At 38.0% G+C, this 20,975-nt stretch overlaps 1 protein-coding gene and 1 non-coding gene across 3 annotated transcripts in view; one reads left to right on the top strand and one right to left on the bottom strand.

Annotated features, from left to right (window-relative positions):
* Positions 1-20,975, bottom strand: part of atrnl1a (attractin-like 1a) — a 318,119-nt gene that overhangs the window by 14,193 nt on the left and 282,951 nt on the right. For both annotated transcript variants that reach the window (XM_051126138.1, XM_051126139.1), the window contains exon 29: positions 3,830-3,938. In XM_051126138.1, the coding sequence (XP_050982095.1) occupies positions 3,830-3,938 (109 nt within the window). The remainder of the gene's footprint in view (positions 1-3,829; positions 3,939-20,975) is intronic.
* On the top strand, positions 3,605-3,675 carry trnag-gcc (transfer RNA glycine (anticodon GCC)). The gene has a single exon. It is a non-coding gene; the product is annotated as a tRNA-Gly (tRNA).

Here is a 20,975-nt window from a genome sequence, read left to right as displayed (position 1 = left end):
CCTTCACTGTCCTCTCCTTGAGTGCTTTTCAGATGAAAGCAAAAGAATAAGCTAAGACAACCATTCACACCAAATTGACATCTCTCCTTACTTTACCCTTCACTGCAACTTTTAAGAAATATCACACTTGAGAGGCACTGAATTGCCAGTACACTAGATATATATACAAATCTATAATGCATAACTGATGCTTAATAACCAAACACTGATTTTAAATCGAACCCCTATTAATGACCTATAACAGGATCTAGTGTATAAGCAATCACCTCACTTCTTGACAGCCCTTCTTTTTTTATGTTAAAGGAGAGGTATATATTTTCTGCACCAGTAGAAGCACCAAATAGAATTGCTATCTGAAGCCTATGCTTTTTTTTCCCCCACCTACGGTTCAAACTCAAACACTCTTGTCATTTCAGCTTGATGTTCTGATGTTTTTATTGCCATTTTCAATCTTCTTTGAGTAGTTCCTGAACGCAACGGTCCAGCTTTGAAGACCCATAAATTAGCGAAGCAAATTCAGCCACAGATGAGGTGCGTGGTTACTAAATTTTAGCGCTGTATGCAGACAGTTGGGAAAACTTGCTTGAGAACTTTTTCAATCATTGTTTCCATCAGTCATTTTTGGTTTGATGCCGTAGTGGTGTAGCAATGACACACTTCCTTTTTAAGAACATAATACTTCAGTAGACCTTCAGGCAAGCACAATTCTGCCTTAACACTGATAAAATATTGAACATAAACATTCTTTTGATCTAAGGCTTGTTTACATGTTCTCCATTATCTATGAGTGGCATTACCACACGCTGCAGGCCGAATCAGTCTAAATGTAAGTGTAATTCAAGGTGAAATGTTGTTGCATATTTCATGATTCACCCTTGCTATATGTGTCTGTGAAACACAAAGGCATCCAGCATCTCACCAAAACCATCTCCAAAAATCTGTCATATGCCTTCAGCATCAGGGTATCAGGCCAAATACGCCTTTTCAGTCTTTATCAAGAGCAGCAGCGCAGGAGCCTACAGATTCACATGTGCCAGTGTTCATTAAATCAAAGAGCAGGTATTAGGCCCTCACAGACCGCACAGTTAGTGTGCTGAAATAAGGGGGCTGGCTTAAGGGATAAAGGCGTACATTTACAGAGTGTTTCGGAGTATTTGGATTTGATTTTCCTCGGGGATAACATTATCCCTGTCAGGTTTATTCCTCTGATCAGTCAGCACTATTGGACTTCCAACATGCATTTTATCTCGTTTTCACCTCGTCTTTAATCCGTTATTCCTCTCTATCTCCTTTTTTCCCACCCCTCCCGTTCTTTATCTTTCTTGTGTTTTTCTTGTTTTGTCTTTCAATGAGATGCAGTGGTGTCGGTGTCATATTGCAGTCAGAAGATGTTGCTGGCTTGCAGAGTGCCGCAAGTGTTGCGTCTCTGAACCGCTACTTCCTGCTGCAGTACCATTTACAGCAGCTCATTTTTCAGCTCATTCATCACAGTTACATGGTGAACACAACCACACTACAGAGACAAAGACACTGGGTATGAGGACAGAAAAAACACAATTAAATGAGAGAAAAAGAGAAAGGATGAGGAAGGTTATGCATGTGAGACAGGAGGAGAAAAATATGAGATGTAGACAGCCACAGTCCAAAGGGTCAGTGTTTGGCTGGTTAGCCTCATTAGTCCCTGCTGGTAGATGTCATAACTACACCATCTGGCTGCACAGAGCATCCTGCAATTAATGCTTATTATAATCACTTATTATTTTAATTTATTTACTTTTTAATTCAATTAAATATGTAATAAAATATTTTAGAGATTTATCATTTACTCATTCTCAAGTTGTTCCAAACTTGTATGAGTTTCACAACACAAAAGATATTTTGACAAATATCGGTGGCCAAATGACTTTCCTAATATTTTTCCATACTATGGAAGTCAATGGCAACCAGCAAGTGTCTGGTTACCAACATTCCATAAAGGGTTTTATTTTGTGTTTAACAGAAGATGGAAACTCGTGCATGTTTGGAAAAACATAAGGGTGACAGAAGTAAAATTATGACAGAATTTTTAATTTTTGGGTAAACTATCCCTTTAAAAAAAACAAATAAATGGAAAATGGTTAAAATCATTTCATGTCTTTTTTTTTTCTATATCATCTGGACTCAAGTAAAACATATCACAAGGATTTTTTGATATAGTAGATATATTTTACATTTTATGAGTTGCATCTTCCAGGATAAGGTGACCTTTTAAAGGGTGATGAACTTTGTTGTTAGTCTCAAAACAGCTTATATTGAAGGCAGTCTGCCAAAACGACATCTTTTCGAATGTTTTACTCTATGATATAATAGTGTGGATAAGCACCGCCTCTGCAGAAGATTATTGACATCGCTGCCTGTTTAGCCTCGCCCACTGATTCGCACATGTAGTGTTTACGAGAGAGACCAAAAGATGATGTTGTGCCAGCTATATTGGTCCGACAGTGATGTTGCAACACAAGTGTGAGTAACTGTTTTCATTACATGGTCACTATTGCTTTGTCTTCTCTTACAGATCATTTGATATGTATTGAGTTATTTATGCGTTTTTGCCCTCAGCAGCATTCATCTATGAGGAATGTACGCTGTCAAACATACACAACTATTAGCCAATCATAGCAGTGGGTGTTTACTTCAGAGTTGAAAACAAGACAGAAAATAGCTTAATACTTCTAAATAATGTTTTTTGATGTAAAAATCTTGATAACATTATAAGTGGACTTCAGAACAGTACAAAATAAAAAAAAACAAAGTCTGTTCATGACTCCTTTAAGGTATTAAAAGAGTGGAAGTCTATTTATAATTTAACCAATATAACCTATCCTAATTAAACACACCTGCCTGTATTTTTAAAGTATGTCTGAAGATTTTAGCTGATTTTGATGTGTTTGATTTGGGTTGGAATTACACTAGTTAAAAATACAAAGATGCAGTCACCTAAATGTACTAACACAAGTTTAACATCACAGACTAACATATCGCCGCCTTGGAATTATAAGGTTCTATCTGCATTCTGAGCAGTTTTGAGATATTGAGCTTCAAACTTTTTGTGTTCCATAAATTTCTGTAGATCGAATTATTTTTATTTTCTAAAAAAAGGCCTAACAAGTCCACAGCTTACAAAAGAAACATCACATAATGTAAATAAGTCACAGAATAAGAATATGTGAATAACTCAATTTTGACAAAAATGTCAGATAGAGCCTTATAACTCCAAGGCAACGATATGCTCTTCTTTTTAAACTTAAAATTTATAGATTGTCAATCATGTGAATATAGGTTTTTCTTACATCAACTTTGTAATGACCTCATGGGGTATAAAAATGTGCTTAATAACACATGACTTTTTCAGCATCTTAAGACAATGTTCATAGATATGTCCTGCACCACAGAAAAACTTGAACCAAGTCATGTGAGCCACATACTCAAAACAGACCCATCTATTGTAAGTGATAATAATACTGGGTTAAAAATTCTCTCATTGCTCAAAGAATTTCTGAACTGTTGCCTGTTTAAGGGTTAACTGTTCCTTTAAAGCTCAACCCCCGCCCACATTCCTTGTTCATCTGCATTGGTGGTTCAGTGGTAGAATTCTCGCCTGCCACGCGGGAGGCCCGGGTTCGATTCCCGGCCAATGCAAATGCTGTTTTCTTTCCACTATGCTTTAAGGATTTATAAAGAAATCTATGTATATAAGTAAAGTAACTTACAAGTATGTAACTTTATAAATACATACAAAAGTACTGCACACGGAGCTAAGATGTTAAGTGAATGTTGAATTGTGAGTTCTCACCACACTGCCCGGGGGGAGGCACTCCAGAAGCTGCTCGTGGAAGACTCATCAGCAATGTTTGCACAGCAGCACAATTCCCAGAACATGGCTCCACAGCTATGGGACTAGCCTGCGAGAAAAGAAGAGTGATTAACTTACCGTAAGACAAATATGGACTTTTCCTGCAACAAAAGCCACTAAACCACAAGTGTAAGAATGATACAGAACATTCTTAATTATATATGATTTTTCTTAATGATGATCAGACCTAAAAAACTTTAGAAGAAGGAATAAATTAATGAATAAATACATTCTGAGTATCAGAGAAAAAAAGAAAGAAAGAAGTTCTTAAAAAGTTACTCATGTCATACTAGTGAATTCACAGACATAAAATTGTTTACTTTATTATCAAATAAATCACCCACAAGTCAAAAATCAGTACTAGTTAAAGAACTGCATTGGGCATTTGCCAGCTAGGGATCTAACAACACTTTTACACCATAGAGACTTGGCAGACTTATACTGACAGGATCTGCATTTATTTTCAGATGCCAACATTTATCTTTTTTTTTTTTTCTTTTGGAAACAAACACTTTAATTATGCAAGCCTATATCAATCAATATTAGAATATGCAGCATCATGTGACACTGAAGACTGAAAGGCTGAAATTTTAGCTTTGTCATCACAGGAATGAATTGCATTTTAAAATATGAAAATAGAAAACAATTATTTTAACTTGCAACAATGTTTCACAGTATTACTGCTTTACTGTATTTCTGATAATAAATGCAGCCTTGGTGACCACCGAGACCTTTTTCAAAAGCAGAAAGGTAGTGTGTAAAGAATAGCAATATATAAACCTGACGACAGGGTCTACTGCACAAAAAAAAAAACAAAAAAAAACGAGGCTGACCATAATAACGCAACAATCTTGTATTTGAAACTTTTTCATGTCTCCACTTAAGAAAATTCACACACATTAAAGTCTACATTTAAAGTCATTTAAGCTTCAGTCAAGCCTTTTCAGCGATTTCTTCAAAAGGCAAAAGTGCCTTGTTCAAAGGCGCACCGCAGGTTTCCCTTAACAGCTTTCTGTTTAAACAAGTGAAGGAGTATCTATAAATGGCCTCGCTCCTTTCACCATTTCACACTCTTTCTATATACACACCTGAAAGACCAGGCTGTGAACTGTACTTCACAAGAACAAAATGCCACTGAATGCCTGAATGAAATGGCCATCAGTAATAATCTGACATGGCCAAACGTGATCTGAAATTGATGTAGCATGTCTAAAATGCCATATTTTGCTCTCCTCACTTATGTAAAATGTTTTAAAACTCATATACCAAAAAAAACAGTGTTCAGAATGCATGTGGAGAGGCATTTGCCCTGGACTTGATGGCTAGAACCGTTCATTTATTAAATATGACTGCTGAATATTTATAACAAGACATCTTCACAGACATCATATGGAAATGAACTCAGACTGAGCATCTTGGCATCATTGTCTAAATTCATGAGACATAAAGATAATCGATTTGTTATGCCAGGAGTCCAACAGATTGAGAAGTCCCTCTTATTTCCTCTAAAAGATCTTCTAATATAAGGTGGCCATGTGATGGTCAATGGACAGTAATTGCTGATTCAAAGCAGCTCACCTGTCACCAAAAACAACTTGTTTTCTTTTACAAAATTCACTCCTGTCACAGAAACAAATACCATGATTTAGCTGAGTCGCTAATGCTCGCATACAAACATTATAGTCCAATTTCCTTCGACTGTCACTCTGGAATATTTGACAATTTAGCCTTTTTTAGTATGTGACATGGCAACTGGCCTAATTCGTTTTTGTTTAAGCCTGCAACAAAACCGTGTCAGTATCCCATCATCTGTTTAGGCGACATAAATTCAATAGTTAAATAAGGGCTTTTGATTGATTGAGTGTAAATGAGGGCAGTCCAATCCCTAAACTACACAGAGACGCACCAGCAGGTGGTGAAAGTGGATTTCTCCTTCATTTGCATTTTAAGGGCTGTTTATAGTGCATAAACAAAATGGGCAGAGCTTTAAAAATTAATGCATACAGTTGGCCCACTGCTGGCTGTTTGTTTATTATAGAATCTGCGTTACACACATTGAAAATGTGTTAAAATGACAAGAACCTGAACATAGGACAGAATTCTTCATGCTTCAATTGTTAATGCAATATTTTTGTCTTATGGGTTTGAAATGTTATACCTAACACCGCCTTACATCATATTTAAGAGTTTAATGTAAACATAAGTAGTAAATGGAGGGAAAAACAACTATTTTCTATGCCACAGTCTCCCAAATCACATTAATTCTGTATGTTTTTCCTTTCTAGACTATTGCAGCTTTCTGCGATTTCTAAACTGGGTCTAAAATTAGCACTCATTAGCACTTTCGGCAAATGCCAAAAGTAAGTAAATTATGGCTTTGGTAAAGACAAAGTCTATCTGTGATATAAATCTCTGAAAATATGGATCAAAGATTTATACAATAAACTTTTGCATCTTCTAACTTACACCTTAAAAGTGCATCTAAGAGTACATTTACACAACAATGTTGTGTTGTGTTGTGCATACGAAAATGACTTAAAATGCTGTATTATGCATGACAATCCTGTATTTGGCGATGTCAATTTGAAAATAAATACTATGTGAACATGTGATATCAGTGTTGGGAAGATTTGGAATGCAACAGGTTACAAATTACAAGTTACCCTATTTGAAATTTAATAAGTAGTATATCTATTTAACTACTTTATTAAAGTAATGTAACTGATTATATGCGATTACTTTTTGATTACTTTACTAAATTTCTTATTACTCATTTTTAAACATTTAACGTTTTAAATCTGTGCGTGTGTAATTGTTAACCTTTTCATAATTAACTGTACTTTGATGACACATTTTTTTCTGAGTAACTGTAAGATTACAAATACAGCTGCAAGCAGTGATTACCGGAGTTTAAGCATTTTAAGGCATTTAAGCACATATGAAAAAAGACATTATTTAGCAAGTCTGTAACCACCTAAATCAATGTTAGCGTTTATGATAGCACCAGCTGTGGTCCGATTTCCTTAAAACTTTGCATGCTTGTTTAGAATCACCTGTCACATGTGCTCAGCAGGTTTTGTGAGTTTTCCTTTAGGCTTTATAGAATTTTGGGTAAATTTGGACAGGCCCCTTTTCTAAATGACCCCATTATAGCTTCCCAAAGAGTAAATTTCAAAATTTTTGATAATTATTGACCTAGAGAGTCCAGAGAATTGTACTGCAGTCATTTTTTTTCCCAGATTGAGCGAAAAACCTTGGACTAGTTCGCAAAAGTAGTTTTTTTTAACATCTTAATCATTTAACAAACTGTTTGATTGACAGCTGTGGTTCTAGAGGCAAAGTTGTCTGGAATGAGGAGTTCTATCGTGGGATATGACCTTTAGGGCCAGGAGTCAAACAGGCCCACCAAGTTTCATTTCAAACAGCCTCTATTAATCTTGTCTAATAGATGCTCTTTATAGACACTTGTGGCACTTTGGACCAAGACCATACACAGTGATTTTCACGTTGATAGGACAAATGGTTGCATAGTTATAGCCATTTTTATGTTTTTTCCCTCTTATAGCGCCATTTTTTTCTCATTCCGTTCAGGAGTTACAGGCATTTTACTAAAAGTGGCCCTGCCCCTTTTGAACATTTTGGCATCCCTTTGCGATGGTGAGTCAGTTCAACTTTTATATATTAATTTTATTTAATATTATATTATTTATTTATTACTGATATTCACTCTCCAGAGAATCTTCCTGCAGTGGTTTGGTTCCAATCGGGTGAAAGACCTAGAACTAGTTCGCAAAAGTAGGTTTTTCAAAAAATCCAAAATACCCAAAAATTTGAGTACTACCATCCTTTCAAGTTTCAAGTCTCTACGATCAAGTCTGCACGATCAGTGTTATGTGGAGACCGCTGATCCTTGGGCATTCTGACAATTACAACAGGGTTTCAGCACTATGTGCTTCAACCCCTGATTATGCTTATTTTGTAATTATATTATGTAACTCTGTTACATGTAACTAGTTACTCCCCAACACTTATGTTTTTGTAGTTTACACAGAGACATAAGTGTCAACAACTTTGAAATCTTATTACAAAAGGTTTTCAGGGACCTAAAATGACGTGTAAATGTATGGGATTATTTTTGTGCCAATAAGAATGAACGTAACTTTATAAAACTGAACGTAACTTTCCAAGAAACGATCAAAAATATGCCACTGCAAAAGAAGAAAAACACAATGAAAATGAAAAAATGAACTCAGTCGCACGAATTTAACATGCTCTTCAAATATGCTTCATTCTTTGTTAATGATTTTCAAAGAATCGTTTTCGCGAATCATGGATTCTGAATGCGTTGCCACAGCTTTCGCTTACGCTTCGCAAATTTTCGTTTGCTGTTTTGGCACAAACCTCTCGTGGGGGCGGGCTTAACAGCGATCTACTCTGATTGGCTAATGAGCTTTTGATGGACAGTTGCTCTCTGAACTGGAAGCACGGACGGTGACGTCAGTGGCGCAATACGTCGTGCTTTGTTTATAGAAACTATCAGAACTGTTGCACACTGTACATGAATAAAACTTTTATCGATGTTATTGATTAACGTTACTTTAGCAACACGAACTTACTTCAAGCTGCCCTGAGGGACAAGCTGAGGTGGAAGATGATGCCGCTCCGTGTCTCTCCTGGGAGCTCATCTTTAGAAACTAAGAGACGACCGTAGGTGAAATATTAATAACATTAATACTTAATATAAACAAAGCACGACGTATTGCACACCGCAACAACTTTCCAATATGTGCGCCACTGATGTCACCGTCCGTGCTTCCAGTTCAGAGAGCAACTGTCCATCAAAAGCTCATTAGCCAATCAGAGTAGATCGCTGTTAAGCCCGCCCCCACGAGAGGTTTGTGCCAAAACAGCAAACGAAAATTTGCGAAGCGTAAGCGAAAGCTGTGGCAACACATTCAGAATCCATGATTCGCGAAAACGATTCTTTGAAAATCATTAACAAAGAATGAAGCATATTTGAAGAGCATGTTAAATTCGTGCGACTGAGTTCATTTTTTCATTTTCATTGTGTTTTTCTTCTTTTGCAGTGGCATATTTTTGATCGTTTCTTGGAAAGTTACGTTCAGTTTTATAAAGTTACGTTCATTCTTATTGGCACAAAAATAATCCCATATAAATGAACAGCCAAATGCATAAAAAAAGTTTTACATTTTTAGTTGTGTAAACACCCCCTTAAATTTCTTAAATTTGTCCAAACCTCCATGTGGGATAAATATCAACAATGGAAACTCATTAGGAGTGAATAAAGTGACAAAGATGGGGATCTGAGGGAACATTTTTTAAAAATAAAAATAATGCAAAATACACTTTAATGGCCGTATAAGTATTCACTCACAGTAATCACTCACCATCAGTGCAAGAACAAAATGTTGCTTGCAAGTAAATGAATTGAAGACAAAGGAAGTACATTTACTGTGAGAGCTTTATGACTATTGTTATAATGGGTCTGAAGGTCACGGCTGAGGGTGAGCTGTTGTATTGAACGCCTGAGACTGCACAGCCTCCGCTGTGGCCTCAGACCGTCTGACTATAGGGAGGTGGACAGTGACCGCAGGGGTCAAAGAGGAGTACAATGTTTACTTACATCTGCTCTGAGGTATTCAGTGATAGAGATGCATCACTTCAGCAGTTGCCAGCCAAAGCTTTTAACCTTTGATCTCTAATCAATGTCTGCTGTGTGGATGGACATAGAAGTAGTGCACAATTACAAAAGTGCCACAGAGCATCTTCTCTTTTTTTCTTTCCTTTCTTTCCTGTTCTTTTTTAACTCTATATCACCTGCCTCTTTTCTATTTTTCCATCTTAAAAACTCATATTGTGTGACTAAGCACAAATTCTCTTGTCCCTTTTTCCTTTTCCTCTGACAGATGTGGCTAATAGGTTTAAGTGCTGAAGCGTGCAGAATAATTATAGGTTGTGCTACCTATGTTTGTGTTAGGTTTTTGAGATGATGAATTCATCAACTTGAGGAAATAGGTTCCATTTAATTCTCAAATAATCCTTCATACATCAGCTTCCAAATGATCCTGGCAAAGAGCAGCTCCTTGGGAACACATGTTGAAATACAATGGTCATTAACATTGGATTCAGCAATATGGTACTATTTACAAAGAAAAAAAGGGGGAAAATGTTTGACACAATGTATAAACATTCTGTCTCCTAATTATGACATACAGTACTGCCATCTATGCAAATGGATAAAGGGTTTCCTTATACAATTCCTTATTCCTTATGCATTCTAGGAAACATAATATAACAATGAATTATACATTCTATATTTTTCTATACTGCAACATTAAATTGCGATGGGACCATATCCTCACCGAAATAATCTTAAACAGCATAAACAAACAGGATTTGGAACAAATAAATATTGATATATCACAGAGTTTTGTCTAAAATAAAATAAAATAAAATAAAGTTTCCCAGCCAGATGCAGCAAGGCAAAGCAACAAGTAAAACAAGGCACCTCTTCCATCTTTTTCTGATTTTTAATCAACTGCAACAAGTGATAAGCAATTTTCCACAAACGTGTTAATAAATGTTGAAATTAAGACTAATAACAATAAATGCTAAAGAAGTGTTAATGAAACCTTACTGTAAAACGTTACTAATTATTGTTATGTAATGCAACAACAGACACATGTGTTTTAACATACACTGCTGTTCAAAATTTTGCTGTTTGGGATCAGTTAGATTTTTAATGTTTTTTTAAATAAGTCCTTTCTGCTCATCAAGGCTGTGTTTATTTGATTAAAAATACTGAAAAAAAAAATTGTGAAATATTATTGCAAATTAAAAATAGCTGAATTTTCAGCATCATTACTCCAGTCTTCAGTGTTGCATCATCCTTTAGAAATCATTCTCATATGCTGATTTATTATCAATGTTGGAAACAGTTGTGCTGCTTAATTTTTTGTTTTGTTTTGTTTTGGAACCTGTGATACTTTTTTTAGGATACTTTAATGAATAGAAAGTTAAAAACAATATTCAAATAAACATTTATTCAAAATAGAAATATTTTCTAACAATATAAGTTTTTACTATCATTTTTAGGGATTCAAGCGTGTAGTGCTGAAAACCTATTGTAATTGTGAATGGCCAAGGATCAGCGGTCTCCACGTAAAACTGATTGTGCAGACCAAACCGTAAGTCAATCATAGAGACTTCAAACTTGGAGGGATGGTAGTACTCACACCACCTACAACATCACCAAGGCTCGCCCCAATTGGCTTGACAGGGCGCAACAGCGATCAAAAGTACGGAATCACTGATAACTCCTAAACTGTCAGTTGCAGGCTCAAGTGTCTTATGTTGCTGGAATCCTTGGCTCACACTGGACAAACGCATGCCTCAGATATTAGCCTGGCAAAAATTTCATGTGTTTTGGATTTTTTGAGAAACCTACTTTTGTGAAGTAGCCCTAGGTTTGGTTTTTCACCCGATCTAAACCAAACCAGAGCAGAAAGATTCTCTGGAGAATGAATACCAATAATTATCAAAAAAAGTTGAACTTTTGACTCACTGTTGCAAAGAACACTTATTTAAGACCCCAGTCTGAGGTAACAGAAAAAAAAAATCTCGCCACTTGGCCACTTAATGGTGCTATAAGAGGGGAAAAAAACATAAAAATGGCTATAACTGTGCAATCATTTGTCCCATAAACATGAAAATCGGTGTGCACGGTCTTGGTCCGAAGTGCCACAACTGTCTACAAGGACATTTACGTATCTCAAACCATGGCCGGCACTGGCCGACAAAGTCTGAGCACCTGTTAGACAAGGTTATCGACAAGGGAAGCAGATAGGAATGAAACTGTGTGCCTTTTCAACTCACGGCCCCAAAGGTTTGAGAAAAATTTGCTTTTATCACTTTTTTCAAGGGCGTAAACGATTGTATGCCCTGTGGTTTTATGCATATACATACAGTATTCCTACACAATATTCCAATAATTATAAAAAATGATCAAAAGCCTAAAGGAAAACTCAAAACTTCACAAAACCTGCTGAGCACATGCAACAGGTGATTCTAAACAAGCAGGAAAAGTTTTAACGAGAATTGGACCACAGCTGACACTATAACATTCATAAACATCAAAAAAAAACCAACATATTTCTATGGTAAATTACCTGGATTTGCCAAAAATGTTTTTTAAATCATTGATTTAGGTAGTACAACCTTTGCTAAATAATATGTAATGTGTTTTTTCTTTTATGCTTAAATGCCTTAAGTGTTTGAACACCGGTAATCGCTGCTTGCAGCTATATTTAATTTTTTATTTCTGTATTTTTGATCAAATAAATGGAACCATGATGAGCATAAGAGACGTCTTTAAACCATTAAAAATCTTACTGATCCCGAAACTTTTAAATGGCAGCGTAAAGTTTTCTAAACATATTTTGATGAGGCTGTGGAAATATATTCCTAGTTGCACCTGTTGCAGTGGCCCCGGACACCAGGAAAGGGGAAGAAAGATGAGGAGAGCGGGAAAGAGAGAGTGTGCATCCAAGCGGGACTTGGCTTCTCTTGGGTGAAGCATTAATCTCTTTAAAAGCCTTCATTAGCTTAGATTTATCCATCCCCCACTAGCTGAAGCAGCTAGAGCTGGGCAGGATATTTGTACATTTAATTTTAATCCTTGTTAATAGCGATTTTATTAAAATGACACCTTCAAGAAGAAGGGCATTAACGGTGAAGTGATGGACTCTTCATGACAGATTGATCCAGGGTGTGAACGGAGAGATTGACTATTCAGAACGGGTGGTGAGGTGATCCAAATTAATCAAGCTAAGTAATACAGCATATAAATCAGAAAGGGGGCACAGGGTGCCTTCAGAGGAGGACTTCAGGTCTTGGGTAGTGGTTGAGATTCATTGAGATCCCACAGTGGCTGTTCCTTCAGAGAAATAACTACTAAAATATATGGGTTGATATTCATATGCGACATTTATAGTATAGAACGTTTCATGACCAGCGGAAAGTAATTTCAATATTTGACATTTACACTCAAAAACAACTGATACAAGTGCATGAAAAATATAATACATAAAAATATCAAAACAAAGTCAACACTTTTAATCTCAAAGGAATTTTTAATGGTACGCTCACTAAAGACTACCATTAAAATCTCTCTGTGGATCAACAGTGTTTTGACTTTATGTTTTGATATTGGAATATCTGACATTTAGAAAACAAAAGACTTGTTAAAAACTTGCATTTGTGTTAACATCTTTCACTCGAGGCGTTATGTGCCTTATGTGGTAGAGCTTTGCTTTTTAGTAAACTTTTTGCATTTCACTCTCCCTCTTCCCACTCCAGAGTGGCTGAGCAGCCCTAAGGGGCTCTTACTGCCTGCTCTATGGGATTTTAAGGTAGGTGGTGTCCTGAATTCTGAACGTGCTGCCTTCAAACATTATGCACCCATATCGGTCTTATGTTATAGCCAAAACTTCACCAGTCCCTGAATGTGAAACCCCTGCTCTGCTCTCAAAGACGGGCTGTAAAACAGTGGGAACGTTAGCTGAGCGGCCAGCAGGTCTGTAAATCATGGAGAGATAAAGTGTAAAGGCTTTGTCATAAATGATGGGATAAAGGGGTACTAAACACCGAAAGGTGAGGAGAATTCCTGTAGCTCAACTGTAAGAGCATGGCGCTAGCAACTCCACTGTCATGGGTTAAAGTCCAAAGGAATAGCAATGCAAAACACACTACCAGTCAAAAGTTTTTGGACAGTAAGGTTTTTAATGTTTTTAAAGAAGTATCTTCTTTGAGCTTTGATTACAGGAATAAATTACATTTTAAAATATATTCAAATAGAAAGCAGTTATTTCAAACAGTAAAAATAATTCACAATATTACTGCTGTATTTTGGATCAAATAAATGCAGGCTTGGTGAGAAGACATTTTAAAAATCTTACTGTCCAAAAACGTTTGACTGGTAGTGTATAAACCTTCAACTTGAGTTATTTTGGAAATTCATGTCTGCCAAATGAAGAAATATTCATTTGATGAATTAAAGGAGAGTGAATATGGAGACAGCAGAGTCAAATCCAAAACTATTCAGCTGAGTATGTAAATATGTTCCATGTGACTTTGCCATATTTTCTGTCAACCAACACAGATGTCTACCTTTCAAGAATTGGGATGTATATACCGTATGGAATGTAAAGCATGATCAGCAGAGCTGACACAACATTCTGGCACAATAGAGAGCAGACTCTTTTTTTTTATATATATTTTAAAATTATTGATACCAGATTCGGTTGCAGCAACTGCATTGCTGAGGAAAAAAAGTTTGTTTTTTTAAAGAAAGTATGAGAAAATGTTATGTACAATAATCTATCACCATGAAGAGAACTTGTTTTAACAAGTTTATTACATTTTATTTCTACTCAGAATGCAATATTAAACTGTCAACATTTTAGTTTTGAAGTCTTGAAAAAGAAATACAGTAAAATGCAAATTCTGTCATTAATTGCTCACCCTCATGTTGTTCCAAACCTGTAAGAAGTTCAAACTTTAGAACACAAATTATGATATTTTTTGATGAAATCTGAGAGCTTTCTGACCCTGCGTAGACAGCAATGCAACTACCATGTTCAAGGCACAGAAAGGTGGCAAGGACATTGTTAAAATTGTCCATGTGACATCAGTGGTTCAACCAGTCTTTGACGCATGTTCACTGGAGTGAACACGTGACGAAAACTGACACGGAAGAGAAGAAATTGTTGAATGAAGCCATTATTTTTGTTTTCTTTGTGCACAAGTATTTCCGTAGCTTAAAAATGTGCACAACTGAGTAGGATAACCTTACCGCATATATTCCACCATGCGCTTCAAAAAAGTCATGTGACTTTGCGCTATGGGACGGGATAACTTGACTAACCACAGAACAATCTCGTTACACAGCATCTAAAATGTTGTTTTTGGCGTTCTGAAACTTTTCTTAGTGATATTTAGTGCCAGTTTATCAGGAAGTGATGATTTCATTCTTTTTGGCTCATTGGATGGATACGATGCTTTATTCGCCAATGTTTTATCTGATGTTCCAGTTTTGCGCATAAGTTGAATTCGCATCTTTGGATGGAAACATATGTAACCACTTGTATATATGTATTTTGTTTGACCATGTGTGACCATTTGTATATATGTATTTTGTATCTGTGTACGTCTAATGCTATTTACATGTGTATGGAAGTTTAAATTACTTTAATGTGTGTTTAATATGAGTTTGCACTGAAAAGTCAGGCTGCATTTTCCAAATTCTGGTGGCAGTTGAGAAAATAGAGTTACTGTGACACCCGCAGCGCATCCTTAGACAACAAAGAGGACCACTTGGGCAACCACTAACTCGTGTCTATGTCTCTCCAAAGTCCCTTTAAGTACTCTATAGTCTTTGGTCTCTCTCATTTACTGTTAAAGAGAGTACTACACACAGCTAATATCTTTACTAACTTTCTGGGCCTTAAACATGTCAATTGCGTTGCTGTCAACACAGGGTCAAAAAGCTCTCGAAATGTATCATAAATATCTTAATTTGTGCTCCGAAGATTAACTATGGTCTTACAGGTTTGGAATGACACAAGGGTGAGTAATTAATGACAGAATTTTCATTTTTGGGTGAACTTTCCCTTAAAAGCCAAAAGTATGCTACAAAAATATTTCAAAAGTCAATCTTAAAAAATGCAATTCTTGTCATTCATAAATTATTCTGCTGAATTATTAGCTGTGTATCTACTTGCATCGACATAATCACATGCAAGTAATTATCAAAAACACAATGCCTGCATTTTTGTGTAAGACACTTCACTATAAATGTGTCTTCTAGAAAGTTAAATAAAAGTCCCCGTATATGGGCCTATGTGATGTAGAGTTACTGAAATCATAACATTGATCCCAGCATCCAGTTCTATGAACACTATGGCCTTGGGCGAGGCACTTAACCCCTTGCTGTACTAGTGAAACTCTGTAATTAGTGAACTGTAAGTTGTTCTGGATAATAAACTCCTGCTAAATGACATGTAACTGCCTGCTAAATGACAAGCAATTAGACAAGCACTATGAAAAAGAGCAGCATTTGTAAGGGTGGCCTCAGACCATATACTGTAGTTAACACTGTTTACTCTGAAGCTCTCAGTCTCTTCCTCTACTTCTGAGGAAGTCATGAAGACTCTGCCTGCACTGTTTGAAAACTCAAAGTTCACTGCATCTCTTTCACAGTGATGGAGGTTTGATGGTGAAATTCTCACTCTACTTAAAAGAGTCCTGGCTTTAATATCCCAGACTAATGGCAGTGCCTTGAACCAAAAAATGAGGGGTTGTTAAGCACTCAGTTTTAAAACCACTTTTACTGCTTAATTCAGTGCAGTACAACAATTTATGTAACAATGGATTTATGAATTATTCTGTTCTGCTTGTTTTATGAATGAGCATTCCATCTGAAATCTCACATTTCTAATGTGAAACTGTTTACATATCTAATTTAGTAATATTTTTCAGGATTATTTGATGAACAGAATGTTCAAAAGAACAGCATTTATTTAGAATAGAACACTTTTGTAACATTATAAACGTCTTTATTATGTCTTTTAATCAACTGAATGTATCAATGCTGAATAAAAGTATTAAAGCATTGTACCCACCCTAATCCTTTGAACTATATTGTAAAGATTAAAAATACCTGAAAACAAACAGAGAAGGCTGTTGTTTCAGTAAGCATTCACATTCAGTTTGAGTTTACCGGTAGGCTGAATATTCTAAGTACCTGACGGGCATGTAGCATCCCCGCACACTTCATATTTCTTTATCAGTTCAGATAGAGTGGACTGATGCCCTTTCCAGATCAGACTCAGTGTTTTCTGGTTAAATGTTAGAGTCTCTCTGCCCTTTAGAAAAGATCCCCACACACTCCTCATCTACATACTGAGCATATTTTCAGTAACAGGAGAACATGTTTGTCAAATATAGATGAATTACTGTTTACTAGCAAACGCTCAGGAGATTTAGGCATCTTTAGATTTCCATCAGCTCATTAGCTCATGAATAAAACCACCATAGAATATAGAACTGAGCGAGTGGGACATAGTCTCAACACTACTGTAGCATGTACTGCCTGGTTGTGGAAGGATGGGAATAACAACCTTGTAATATAAATAAAATATGATCTTACATTTATGCTGAATGTAAGCTTGTACATTAAAAAGCTTGTATATTAAAAAAATATGTGATGCGATCTAGTAAAACCCAACACATGGTGAAATTTTACCTTTTTTAGGTTTTGATACCATATAAAAGCTGGATTCAAGCCCAAACATAGCCAAAGTCACAAATCTTAAGTTGGCTGATAGCGATGATTTTCAGGAATGGAATTTTGAGAAAGGGTTTTAACGAGAGCTGTCTGTCAAGTCAGGAGCGCTACACTGCATCATTACACAAACAGACTAATGCCTGTTTCTGTTGTTTAACATGTTTATAGTCTCCGAACTTTTGATCACCCCTTTTACGTTTAGATAGCATGAATAATGCAGCCTACCTTGAAGTAAAAAAGAGGGCAGAGCAACTGTACGTGCACTGTGCATAAAACGGACTGTCATTGGACTCCTCCTTTTAGTAACTTTTGATTTTAAAATGTATAAGTAAATGTTTAGATTAACATTAGCTAAGATCAACAAACGCTGTGGAAGTATAATTCATGTTAGTTCATGTTAAATAATGTAGTTAACTAATGTTAACAAATGAAACATACATTTAAATTGTCACTAATATTGTTTACATTGATGTTTTTTATAGTAAAGATTATTGAAGTACTCTTTACAATAAAATATTATTTCAGTATTTTTACTTATTTTTAAGTATTTTCACAAGTTGTGTTCAACGTTACTTGCCATATCTGCATAATTAAATGTGAAACTTAGAATTAATTGTAAGTATCTTCTGTAGCCTCTGAAAGGCAGTACTAAATGAAAAAAACATAATATTTAGGCAAAATAACAAAAATGTCCATTCTGTTCAAAAGTTTTTCACCCCCAGCTCTTAATGCATGTTTTTTTTTCATTCTGGAGCATCAGTGAGCATTTGAACCTTCTGTAATAGCTGCATATGAGTCCCTCAGTTGTCTTCAGTGTAAAAAGATGGATCTCAAAATCATACAGTCATTGTTGGAAAGGGTTCAAACACACAAAAATGCTGGAAAACCAAAGAATTTGTAGGACCTGAAGAATTTTAAGTTTAAGTGTTCGGTGAAGTGAAAGTTTAAGTGTTCAGAACAAACAAGGGACTCATGAACAACTATCACTAAACAAAACAAAACAAAACAAAAAAAACACAGCTGTGGATCATTCAGGTAAGAACACTGTAGTAAGAATCAAGGCGATGTAATCGTCGTGCCCGAGCCCGACGTGATTGCCGAAGATTGTTGCGTCCCCGACCACCGACGTGACGACGATGCTGTATTTCTCTGGCGGTGAGAAGCGAGAAGCCGGTGTTGGTTTTATGGTCGTTCATCGAACTTCCGCCAGCATCACCGCTTTCCAGCCAGTCTCCGAGCGGCTCGCCGTCCTGACTATCGAGGGCACCGTCACGACGCACGTCATTGCAGTCTACGCCCCAACCGAGACAAGCCCCAACACGAACAAAGACGACTTCTACGAACGCCTTCAGCTTATCTTGGACGCCACGCCAAAAACCGATCTTATCGTCATCGCTGGTGACCTAAACGCGCACGTCGGATCTGAAAGACTCGGCTGGGAGGCCACCTTGGGACGCTTTGGCCATGGAGAAATCAACGACAGTGGACTTCGGCTCCTGTCCTTCGCGGCGGCCAATAACATGGTCAATGGGAACAGCATCTTCCAGCATCCTCTCAAGCACCGGCTCACCTGGAGAAAGCCGAGTGGTAAAGATTTGGCGATGGATTATGTCCTCATCAACACCCGATTTCGATCATCCCTTCAAGACGTCCGGGCGATGAGGGGCCCGGACTGTGGATCCGACCATTATCTTGTCTGCGCCCGACTACGACTGAAGCTCCATCGTGCCAAACGAGCGGCACCGAAGCCGCCTCGACTTGACTGGCGACAGCTAGCCAATGCCGACCGTCGCCAAGAATTCCAACTAGCCCTCTCGAACCGGTTCGCCCAGCTAGCCGACCCGGATGACGTGGATGAAGAAGAGCAGAAGATCGCCGAGGCTATCATCGACAGTGCCCGCCCACTGTGCCCGCCTATTCGACATCGAACGCAGCTCTGGATATCAGAGGAGTGCCTTGACCTGGTGGCCGAGCGGAAGAAGGCAAAGTTTGTCGACTTTGAACGGTATCGGCAACTAAACCGGGACATCCGTAGGATGAAGAGGGACCGTGAAGTCTACTGGGACCAAGTGGCTCATGATCTCGAAGAAGCAGCGTCGAGGCACGAGTACCGAACACTCTAACGCACGTTGCGTGGTCTTAGTGGCAAGTCCAAGTCCACAAATGACAACATCAAGAAAGCCGATGGCACTTTTGTTCGCTCGACGGCCGAACGCCTGCAACGTTGGAAGGAATTCTTCGACGGTCTCTACAATCACGACCCGCCTCAAGGCCCGCCTGCAGCGCCGCCAGTGATTGATCTACCCCCCGCGCCGATGTCCGATGCCGAACCGACCCTCAAAGAAGTCAAGCTCGCTGTGTACGCCTTGAAAAATGGGAAGTCACCTGGATTGGATCAGGTTGCCGCGGAAGGAATCAAGGCCGGTGGCGACACCCTCCTCCCTCGACTCCACAACCTCATCAAGTCGATCTGGAGACTCGACAAAGTCCCAACAAGATGGAAGAAGGCCATCATCATCCCGATTCACAAGAAAGGCGACAGCCGCGAGTGCAATAACTATCGCGGAATCAGCCTTCTTTCAGTCGTCGGCAAAGTCTTCATGAAAATCCTGCAGTCGCGACTCCTAAAGCACCGCGAACAGACGAGCCGAGAAGAACAAGCTTGATTCCGACCAGGGCGTGGATGTTGCGATCACATCTTCGCCCTCCGGCAATTGGTCGAGCGGTATATCCGATATGGACAGCGAACAGTGATTGCCTTTATCGACTTCAAATCCGCCTGCGCAGAGCATTCGATGGTTGCCACGGGGTTCAATTCGCCGATGACCAATTCGTAACTGACCTCATGTTCGCCGACGACAGCGCCATCTTCGCGCACGATGATGCCGAAGCCACGGACATCCTCTATGACATCGCCCGCCACGCTCGACCCTATGGCCTCAAGATCAGTGCCGAAAAGACTAAGGTCATGACAACCGATGGATCACCAGCAGCTGTATATCTTGAAGATGTGCAGCTGGAACAAGTGCAAAAATTTAAGTACCTCAGCTCATTGATCCAAGAGAAGAAAATTGCAGCGACGGCGGACATTCACTCAAGAATCGGACAAGCGACGGCTGCTTTCGCCTCCCTCCGACGGTGCGTCTGGAGGAAATCCAACGTCACCCTTTCCACGAAGATCCGCCTGTATCGATCGATGATGCTCTCAATTCTCCTCTATGGATCTGAAGCCTGGGTCATTCTCAAGCATGACCTCAACAAGCTCGAGGTATTTCAAATGCGATGCCTGCGACAAATCCTCCAAGTCTCCTTGTGCGACCGCATTAGCAACGACGAGATACGCCAGGCTTGGAAGAAAATCGTTGGTGAAATCGGTACCCCTGCGGCACCCACAGCAGCGTATTGGCTGCTCCCCCCCCCGCCGACCGCCACCTAGGGACCAAAGAAGAAGAAGAAGGCGATGCAAACATTTGAACAGGGTCATTTTTATAAATTCAACTATTATTTTCTCTTGTGGACTACATGTAAACACCTTTTATGTGAAATATCTAAAGTCAGTAAATAAACAACATGCGTTTTGTATGATCCCTCTTATTTTGGTAAAATAATTGACATTTTTAATGATTCTAAAAGGGGGAAGTAAAATGTTGACCTCAACTGTTCAAAACTTTGAAGTCAGTAATTTTTTTTCTTTCTTTTTAAGAAATTAATACTTTTGTT

The sequence above is a fragment of the Labeo rohita genome, chromosome 13, assembly GCF_022985175.1.
Source record: "Labeo rohita strain BAU-BD-2019 chromosome 13, IGBB_LRoh.1.0, whole genome shotgun sequence".
Taxonomy (NCBI): domain Eukaryota; kingdom Metazoa; phylum Chordata; class Actinopteri; order Cypriniformes; family Cyprinidae; genus Labeo; species Labeo rohita.
This window is presented reverse-complemented; position numbering and strand designations above follow the sequence as displayed.